This window comes from Sceloporus undulatus, chromosome 6, assembly GCF_019175285.1.
Source record: "Sceloporus undulatus isolate JIND9_A2432 ecotype Alabama chromosome 6, SceUnd_v1.1, whole genome shotgun sequence".
Classification (NCBI taxonomy): Eukaryota; Metazoa; Chordata; class Lepidosauria; order Squamata; family Phrynosomatidae; genus Sceloporus; species Sceloporus undulatus.
The window spans coordinates 119,673,396-119,683,338 of NC_056527.1; the positions used below are offsets into that span (position 1 = coordinate 119,673,396).

Here is a 9,943-nt window from a genome sequence, read left to right on the forward strand (position 1 = left end):
CTGGTCTGGACTGGCCTTGCCTAGGAGCTGGGCAGCCGAGGGCAAAGGCTGGGCCCTGCCTCCCCACCTGGCCTTACCTGGCCTGCTGGCTTCTTAGCATGGGGAACCCGGGCAGCCAGGGGCAAAGGCTGGGCCCCGCCTCCCCACCTGGCCTTACCTGGCCTGGCCGGCCTTAGCATGGGGACTGGGCAGCGAGGGGCAAAGGCTGGGCCCGTCCTCCCCACCTGGCCTTACCTGGCCTGGCGGCTTCTGCCTGGGGAGCTGGGCAGCCGAGGGCAAAGGCTGGGCCCCGGCCTCCCCACCTGGCCTTACTGGCCTGGCCCGGCCTTAGCCTGGGGAGCTGGGCAGCCGCGGGGCAAAGGCTGGGCCCGGCCCTCCCACCTGGCCTTACCTGGCCCTGGCCGGCCTTAGCCTTGGGAGTGGGCAGCCGAGGGGCAACAGGACTGGGCCCGCCTCCCCACTGGCCTTACCTGGCCTGGCGGCCTTAGCTGGGGAGCGGGCAGCGGGGGCAAAGGTGCTGGGCCCCGGCCTCCCCACCTGGTACCTGGCCTGCGCTTAGCCGGGGAGCTGGCAGCCGAGGGGCAAAGGCTGGGCCCCGGCCTCCCCAACTGCCTTACCTGGCCTGGCTGGCCTAGCATGGGGAGCTGGGCGCGAAGGGGCAAGGCTGGGCCCGGCCCCCACTGGCTTACTGGCCTGGCCGGCCTTAGCTGGGGAGCGGGCAGCCCGGGGGCAAAGGCTGGGCCCCGCCTCCCCACCTGGCCTTAACTGGCCTGGCCGGCGCCTTAGCCTGGGAGCTGGGCAGCGAGGGGCAAAGGCTGGGCCCCGGCCTCCCCACTGCCTTACCTGGCCTGGCGGCCTTAGCATGGGGAGCTGGGCAGCCGAGGGGCAAAGGCTGGGCCCACGCCTCCCCACCTGGCCTTACCTGGCCTGGCCCGCTAGCTGGGGAGGGCAGCCGAGGGGCAAAGGCTGGGCCCCGGCCTCCCCACCTGGCCTTACTGGCCTGGCTGCCTTAGCTGGGGAGCTGGCAGCGAGGGCAAGGCTGGGCCCGCCTCCCCACCTGCTTACCTGGCTGGCTGGCCTTAGCATGGGGAGCTGGGGCCGGAGGGGCAAAGGCTGGGCCCCGCCTCCCACGGCCTTACCTGGCCTGGCTGGCCTTAGCTGGGGAGCGGGCAGCCGAGGGGCAAAGGCTGGGCCCCGGCCTCCCCACCTGGCCTTACCTGGCCTGGCTGGCCTTGCTGGGGAGCTGGGCCGCGAGGGGCAAAGGTGGGCCCCGCCTCCCCACCTGGCCTTACCTGGCCTGGCTGGCCTTAGCATGGGGGAGGGGCAGGAGGGGCAAAGGCTGGGCCCCGGCTCCCACCTGGCTTACCTGGCCTGGCTGGCCTTAGCGGGGGCCGGGCAGCCGAGGGGCAAAGGCTGGGGCCCGGCCTCCCCACCTGGCCTTACCTGGCCTGGCTGCTTAGCTTGGAGCTGGGCAGCCGAGGGGCAAAGGCTGGGCCCCGGCCTCCCCACCTGGCCTTACCTGGCTGGCGCCTTAGCTGGGGAGCTGGGCAGCGAGGGGCAAAGGCTGGGCCCCGGCCTCCCCACCTGGCCTTACCTGGCCTGGCTGGCCTTGCATGGGAGCTGGGCAGCGCGGGGCAAAGGCTGGGCCCCGGCTCCCCACCTGGCCTTACCTGGCCTGGCTGGCTTAGCCTGGGGAGCTGGGAGCCGAGGGGCAAAGGCTGGGCCCGGCCTCCACCTAGGCCTTACCTGGCTGGCTGGCCTTAGCATGGGGAGCTGGGCCGCGAGGGGCAAAGGCTGGGCCTGCCTCCCCACCTGGCCTTACTGGCCTGGCTGGCCTTAGCAGGAGCTGGGCAGCGCGAGGGGCAAAAGCTGGGCCCCGCCTCCCCACTTGCCTACCTGGCTGGCGGCCCTTAGCATGGGGGAGCGGGCAGCCGAGGGGCAAAGGCTGGGCCCCTGCCTCCCCACCTGGCCTTACCTGGTCCCTGGGCTGGGCCTTAGCCTGGGAAACCGGCCGCCGAGGGGCAAAGGCTGGGCCCTGCCTCCCCACCTAGCCTTACCTGGCCTGGCTGGCTTAGCATGGGAGCTGGGCAGCCGAGGGGCAAAGGCTGGGCCCTGCCTCCCACCTGGCCTTACTGGCCTGGCTGGCACTTAGCATGGGGAGCCGGGCAGCGAGGGCAAAGGCTGGGCCCCTGCCTCCCCCCCTGGCCTTACCTGGCCTGGCCGGCCTTAGCCTGGGGAGTGGCAGCTGCGGGCAAAGGCCTTCCCTTGAGTGAGGTACCGGCTCTGGCGGACTGTAGCTCCACCTTCTGGACGGAGGCCGCGAACTGACCGGCGTGGCGCTCCAGCAGACGCTCGTTGGGCTTCTCCTTGGACAGCTCCAGGATCACTGTCCCTGAGGGGAAGGGCCAGGAAGTGACGTCACGAGCATGACATACTAGTCCCTCCCACCAGACTGCGCCCCGCCCACCTACCCGCGCTCTGGAGGGCCGCCGCGATCTCCCGCTCGAGCTCCTCCAGGATCCGCAGTCGCTCGTTGGCCAAGCCCAGGCCGAACGCGCCCGGCCCGGCCCCGGAGCCCCCCCGACGCAGCCCCCGCCACCCCTCCGCCCGCCGCCATGCCGAGACCCTGCCGGCCACCGTACGTCCGCTTCCGGCCTTCGAGGAGGGCACGTGACTAGGGGCTCCTGCGCATGCGTGGCGCCTCAGTAGGCCATTGCACGAGACTACAGCCCCCGGCAGCCCCTGCGCGTAAAGGGGGCGGGGCGAGGACCGGCACGTGACCCCTCCCTTTCGCAGGAGGGCATGCATCCGGGCGCCGGCGCCGTCGTCTGGCGGGAGCACGTTCGTTCGGCGCTGCGGAGGCGGGAGGCGGGCGCGCCGGGGCTGAGGGCCCTGCTGGAGCGACGTGAGCCCCTGAGCATGCGCAGAGCGCCAGGGAGGGAGGCGGGCGGGGAGGCAGGGCGGGAGCAGGTCTCTGAAGGCCTCCCTGGGTCTCTGTCTCTCCGCAGATGAGAGGCTGCGGGAGCGGAGCGAGGCCCAGGAGGCGCGGCTGGCGGAGGGAGCCCTTCCGGCGGGAGAGCGGTGAGCGAGCGAGCGAGGCTGAGAGAGTGTGACCCGACCCCGGGAGCCACTCTCAAGCCCCGGGGCTTCCTCTCCTCCTCCCTCCAGGGGCCCCGAGGGTCTGGACGCCCTGCGGATCCGGATCCAGCTCCAGGCAGAAGTGTCCGAACTCCGGCAGGAGAGAGAGGAGGTGAGGAGGGCGCCTGGTCTCCCTCGGCCCGAAGCGGCCCCCCTGGCTCTGGGCTGAAGCTGACTCTCTTCCCTCCGCAGCTGCGCCAAGAGGTGGCCCTCCTGACGGAGGTCCTGAGGCAGAGGGAGGCCGAGGACCGGGAGCAGCGCGCCAGGTAGCCCTCCCTCTCCGGCCCCCTGGCCTCCCCTTCCTTCCCTGCCATCATGGCCAGGGGCTCCTTGCCTCTCCCTCTCTGCCTTATTGCCCTCCCGTCCTCAGTAACGCCGAGGCGATGGGTAGCCCTGCCCCCCTCTCTCTGTGTCCCCTCCAGTCATTTCCTCCGGTGGCCCCCTTGGCTTCCTTGGCCAGAGGTCTTCCGGGGGGGGGGGTTGCCTTCCCCTGCGCCTTAGAGAGAGAGAGAGAGAGACCTGCCCAGGGCCACGTTCCTTGGTGGAGCCCTCCTCTCCCAATCTCCGCGCCAGTGAGCCCCTCTAACCTCTGGGCCCTCTTCCAGGATGGGTCGCCTGGCGCAGGAGGCAGCCTCCCTGGCCCAGCAGTATGAGGAGGCGCAGGGCAAGGCCTGGGAGCTCTCCCGGGAGGCCGAGGGGCTGCGGATGGAGCTGGAGGGGGCCCGGGGGCTGCTGCAAGAGGCCCGGAGGGAGCGCCTAGACCTGGAGGCCCACTGGCTGGAGGAGAAGGCCCAAGAGGCACAGAGGCTGAACCGGGCCAACGAACAGCAGCAGAAGTGAGCCCCAGACATCCAGGCGCTTGTGGGGAGGGGGAGGGGGCTGGGGGTCTTAGTCACATCTCCCTCCCCCCCCCCCCGGCCAGGGGTGGCTCCTAGACCTGGAGAATTTGCACCCGTGGCCCTGGAAGTGAATGTCATGGAGCTTAAACACCTGTGGCTTAAAGCTGTTTTCCATCCCCACAAAAGGAATGTAGCAACACCTTTCACTGGCTGGTTTTTGTTTTCGCAGGAAGTCTCATGGAGGCTGAGCTAGTTCTGGGGGGGGGGCATCAGAGGCTTGGCTAGATTGCTTCCCCCCTTTGCTTTTGTTGTTGAGACCGGTGTATCGGCAAGGGAAGTGAGGACACTTTGGGCTAAGTGCAATCCTGTCTCATGGATACTCTCCTGGCCACAGACTCCCAGCCAGACACCTCTTGGATCTTTGGGTGAAGAGTGGGATGTTGCACATTGTATGAGGTGACCAATGGAGGTTGTGTGGTCACTTCCTGGGCCACAGCTGTTACGCCAATGCCCTTCACTCTGCTTCCTCCAGACAGCCCAGGCCCCAGGGAGGCTGCAAGGGGATCCTGGGCGAGGAGGCCCCTGGGCTGGAGGCCCTTCTCTGCTCGCTGTCGTTGCTCCTTTGGGCTATGAAGGCCCATTCCTGACCCCATTTGCCCCGGCCTTTCCTGCCACAGGTACCAGCGGAAGGTGGCTCGCCTCCAGGAGAAGCTGGAGCGGATGAGAGAAGCTGCCGGCTTGTGAGTGAGCCCTTCTTTTGGGGTGTGTGTTTGTGCCTGTGTTCTCTGCTTTCCTCTTGGGTGGGCGATGGGGTCTCGACCCTCGCTCTGCTGTGCTCTTTTGTGTTTCCCACCTGCCTACAAAATGACAGAAGCAGGGTTGACTGGACTGCATGCACACACTCCAATTTGTTTTCTCCCTCCCCCCATTTGTTGCAGGAGTCCCAGGTTGGGAGCAGAAACAGCCCTGAAGGAGAGGCACTTCAGCATGCCATGTGAAGAGGCGCAAAGGGTAGGCTGCACAGTCCTCCTGGCTCTGGGCAGGCAATTAGGTTTGGAGAGCCTGGGGTTGGGGTACCTTGGTCCTTCGTTGCTCCCAGGCTCTCCCTTCTTATGGGAGCAGAATGCATCCAAGGGAGGTACAGGAGACGGCAAGGCTCTTTGTGTTGCTGCCCACATGCCTACTGTGTCTCTATCAATTTGTGCCCTCAGCCAGGGCATGACTCCCCATCTCTTTTCCCTTCTTCCAACCTCACAAGTCCTCTCCCCCCCCCCAGGAAGAAGAGACAGTGTCCTCCCCCAAACACAGGTATGGGGTCCCTACTCTCTCAGCCATCAAGGAGGACCCCACCCCCATGAATTCTCCCCTCTTCTCCCTGTAAGTGTGCCAAGGTGGCATCCACTTTCACCTAGGAGGTCCTGGTTTGGCACCAATTGCTTTGCAAAATGAAGCAGCCTTGCAGAGATCTTCACGAACAGAGCAGCCTTTTCATTTCCCAAAGAGGAGAAAGGGACATTTGCTGCTACTTGGCTCTTGCATTGCATCAATAAAACGAAAACCAGAGCACACATGTGTGGTGTTAACTGTTTTATTCCACTGATCATCTTAATGTTGCAGCCCATGGCCTTCCTTCCTGCACCTGGGTGAGTGGGTGTGTGTAGCCAGGCTGGGAAGAGGTATATTTTGGGGGGGGGGGGTAGGTAGGATAAAGGAGAGTGCATTGCACTTGGCGCACGCAACCCTCCTTCCACCTGTGGGGCGCATGGCCTCAGTCCCAGCTGAATGGGAGGAAGGGACAAGCTGCTTGGACGGCAGAAGTGAAATGGCTTCTAAGGCAACAACAGAAGGCTTCTTCCTGCCCCCCATTTATTTATGGGGGGCTTCATTACCAACATTTCCCTAAGCAATTAAAACAGTATTATTAAAACCGAGACATACAAAGGGGGAGGGGGTTAGGCCAGAGACACATAAAAATAGTGGTGGGGGATATGACTTAAAAGACACTAATGCCCAATAAATTGAATCCAGTGTGTTAGACTGGGGGGGGGGGGGCAGTGTGGGGTCCTTACAAGATTAAAATTCATCTGGAAAAATACACAGCAGCAAAGGGTCAGAGGCGAGGGGGGCAGGCAGAAGGGAGCAGAGCAGGGGCAGCCCCCTCCCCAGTTTTAATCACATTAAAAGCCCCCTTCTAGGGGTTACAACCCTCCCCCCTGTATACAGCACTAAAGACACAAGGCTGAGGAAGGGAAAGGTGGAAATGGCTTCCGTCACGTGTGAGTTTGGGGGGGGGGTAGGCGATGAGACATTCATGGGGGGAGCTTGTCCTTGTCTCCTCCCCCCATTTTGGCTGTTCCTGGGTTGCCCCCTTCAAGGTGGGGGAGACGCGTGTGCCATTCTGGTCCTTCCTAGCAGAAGTGGTCATCATCCTCCTTGTCGTCCTTCAGGCCCTTCAGCCGCAGGCGGGCAAAGTCCTCAAAGACAATGTCATCGTCCTGCCCATAGCTTTGGGGAGGGAGAAGCAGAATTGATTTAGGCCTCTTCCAACTCTATAATTCTATGTTTGGCATGAGGGAGGAAGACAGAGAGCCTGCTGTGGGTTTGCAGTGAGAGGAAGTCAGCAGGAGGAGGCTGCCAGTGGACAGCCCCCCCTCCTTTCCAAAAGGAACCCACTTGGCAGTGCGGAACGCAGCAGGCTGTGGGGAAGGGCTCCATGCCCCCCCCCCCAGCAGGGGTCTCCTAAAACTGATGTTCTAGCTGCCCAGGTTTCCCATGCTTTAAAAACCCAGCAAATGGGTGAGCTCAACTCCTCCACAGCAAGAATCGCCACCTTTTTGGCCCCTGCACCTAATAAGGGTCCCAGCCCAGAGACGCTTCTTTCGCCCCTGCAAGGGCCAGTCTCCTCAGACTCAAACCTGAGCTCCCACAACTGGTGCCTTTGTGGGCAGGCAGGTGCTCCTGCTTCCCCTGAGGCTGCCACCACATCTGTCATGGTGCCCAAATGCGGTACAATTTGTTCAGATTGGAGGGGTGCATGTTACTCACTTCCAAAGATGGAGTGGGCTCAGGCAGTGAGGAGTCTTTTGGGTGGGGGTTCTTGTTGCAGGCTATTTGGCTAGTCCTAACTTGCTCTGCAAGCCCAGTCTTGCCAACCTCTTCACCAACGTGCTAGTGAAAAGGCATCATAGGTGGAGTGGGGATCACTGGGTGGGGTGGAAGTGCCCACTTGTCGTCCCACAGGCCCACCGTGGACTCTCCTAGGAAGTTGGCTATCTCCCCACCTCACCCTGGGACAGCAGGGCCTTGGAGAGCATTGGCCCTGTGCTTCCCATCTCTGGCGGAAAGAGCCCTGCTTCCCTCGGGCCCATCTCTCCTCCCCTCTTACTTGGTTTCAAACTCGATGAGGTTCGTGTCCACCGGAGTGTCTGTCTCGGGGGTGGCTGGATAAGGAAGGAGAGAGGAAGCAATGAGCCAGGTTCCCTCCCCACTGCTGCCCCAAGGAGCTGTGCGACCCCCCTCCAACCCCCATGGCCCCAACTGCCCACTCACTGAGCTGAGGCTGTGAAGGTGAGACCTGGTCTGGGGGCTTTGGATGCATGAGGACGAAGGGCAGCTCCACGGAGACATCCCTGGTGGGCAAGGGGGGAGGAAAGAAAGGGGGTGAGCTGGGGGTGGTCCCATGGGGAGGGAGGAAAGGGGAGACCCGGGGCAACCCACCCACCTCTGGTACGTACCCTCCCCGGGAGACAACTAGCTTCACTTTGACCCGGTAAGAGACCAAGATGCCCAGGACCTCCTTGCTGGCTCCCTCCTTCACGCTGCAAGAGAGGAAGAGAGGGGAGGCTGAGGGGGTGCCCTTCTTGGTACCAATGTGCCCCCCCCCCCATGAGATTGAGTGTGCTGCTGCCTGAGGCAGATGCTCCCCATTCTGAGCCAGGATGCGCCGCCTGCCCTGCTCTCCCCTCCCATAGCTATTCCCGGGCGCAGCATGCGCTTCCTTCTGCCCCTTCCCTCCCTCCCTGCCACACATGTCTGCCTGCAGCTCATGAAGCGCTCGTGGTCCCTGGATGACTGGACTGTGTGCAGCAAGACTTTGTGTTGAACCTGGGCCAACCAGGGAAGAGATTTTTTCGCAGCCCCTGGGAAGAAATCCCTGATGGGAAAAGCGGTCTGATTGCGGAAAAGACTCTTGGGGTGGAATTCCTCCTCTAGCAAAAGGGGACTGGACTATATGGTCTTTGAGATTTTCCCCAACTCTGGCCAGAAATCTACAGTGGCCCCCTGAGGAGCTACCCCCACCCCATACTCTAATAGGAGCCATGAAGAAATCCTTAGCCATCAACGCACCCCCTCAACTCAATTTTTTTGCCAGTTCTCTCCCCCAGAAACAAAAAGGACAATTCAGAGGAATCTTTACCACGCTTCATGTGTCAGGGAGTCCCAAGGGGCTTATTCCCAGGCTCCTACGCCTGAAGCTCTTCAGGCGGCCTCTTTGCATGGGGCAGCTCAGCCGAGGGGTTCTTGGGATATTGGGGGGGGGGGGCAGGAGAATCCTGGGGGTCTGTCCCCCCAACTCACATGGTAGAGGAGGCCAGGTTGGTGTCCTCGTGCTTAAGCTTCCCATCCAGCGCAAGGCCCCGCTTTTCGCGGTTGTTGCTCAGCAGCGGCGTGAGCGTGTAAACTTTGCAGAAGGTGGAGCTCGCTGCCACTTGGTCACTGAGGGAAGAAAAAAGGGCAGGTGGGTGAGAGAGAAGGGGCCCAAACGAATGCCCCCGGCCATCCAGGCTGGATTGGGGGTGGTGTGGGGAGCAGAGGATGAAGCAAAAGGCTCACATGTGTTTATACACACAGACAGAGACAATCCCACAATGACATGGAAAAGAGATATTTTTCCTTTTGAAAACGTCAGCTCATAAAATATGCTTTTAAGAAAGAGCACCATTCTGCCTGCTCTGCTCTGCTTGGCTGTATCTGTTTTAATATAAAACAAAGAGACTCCGCAGGGTGGGCGGCTCTCCCCCTTTGGACCTCTGAGGCTGGGTGGGCATCTTTCAGGAATGCTACAGTTGTGCATCCATGCATTGCAGGAAGGCTTGGACTGGATGGGCCTTGCGGGTCCCTTCCAGACTCTGCCTCCAGCAAATCCATCCCCACTGGAGTGTGTTTCCAGCAAATACAAGCCTGCCTTTTTGGAAGCAAGCCCCTCGCCCCTTCTCTTCCCCAAATTTCAAGCAAGAAATCTTCCGGTGTGGAAGGGGGGAGATGTTTAGAGACTGAAGACGGAAGGAGCAGTGGGAGGGGCAGGTTGGGGGGCCACATACTCACTCCTGTTCAATCTGGGCAACGGGGCACTTGTACTGGGCGGTGCTGAAGAGGCAGATGTCCGCATATTGCCGCACTGCAGGGCAGAGGGGGAACATGTCAGTGGCAAAAAGCAGGCCATCATGTTGGGATACCCCCCTCCCCAATCTGGCTGCTTGGGACTGTCAGCACTGGAACCAGTTGCAGCTCGCCTGCAACTCTCCATACAGCACGCTGCACATTGTTGTGATCGTAAGGTAAAGCTGCCAGTAAGATTTGTTGAGGGCTACTGAGGCTGAGAGACCGTGACTTGCCCAAGGTCTCCCAATGGGTTTCAAGGGTGAGCAGAAATCAAACCCTGGTCTCCAGAATTATAGTCTAGCACTCAAACAACTGTGCCACGCTGGCTCTGCGCATGCTCACTGCAATCCTTAAATTAAAGGTAGCTGCTCTATTCATGGGCAGCGGTTTGGCTGTGGTTTTGGGGGGAGTGGAGCAGAATCAATCTCTATTCCGCTGCCAATTCTGCCCTGGGGTCCTGCTAGCCTTTCTTGCAGAAGAGGGGTCCTCATCCCCATTTTCCCACCCCAAACTAGCAAGCCCTCTCCCAGCTCCAAGCCCCCCCCCACTCAACATTCATACCAGACACTTTCACTTTCTTGACA

At 62.0% G+C, this 9,943-nt stretch overlaps 2 protein-coding genes across 2 annotated transcripts; one reads left to right on the forward strand and one right to left on the reverse strand.

The window, feature by feature from the left end:
- Positions 1 to 862: 862 nt before the first annotated feature.
- LOC121933960 (collagen alpha-1(I) chain-like) lies at positions 863 to 5,542 on the forward strand. Its single transcript, XM_042473940.1, has 9 exons — positions 863 to 1,711; positions 2,452 to 2,638; positions 3,009 to 3,081; positions 3,169 to 3,250; positions 3,331 to 3,404; positions 3,744 to 3,974; positions 4,655 to 4,717; positions 4,916 to 4,988; positions 5,254 to 5,542. Exons 1-9 carry the CDS (start codon positions 863 to 865, stop codon positions 5,356 to 5,358), a joined length of 1,737 nt encoding a protein of 578 aa, XP_042329874.1. The 3' UTR covers positions 5,359 to 5,542.
- Positions 5,543 to 5,551: 9 nt separating this feature from the next.
- Positions 5,552 to 9,942, reverse strand: LOC121933961 (beta-arrestin-2-like; the record flags this gene model as incomplete). The annotated part of the gene is made up of 7 exons (XM_042473941.1): positions 5,552 to 6,482; positions 7,363 to 7,417; positions 7,527 to 7,606; positions 7,712 to 7,795; positions 8,556 to 8,693; positions 9,303 to 9,375; positions 9,921 to 9,942. Coding segments are annotated over 7 exons (549 nt in total), but the record flags the coding sequence as incomplete, so codon positions are not given.
- Position 9,943: the final 1 nt, after the last annotated feature.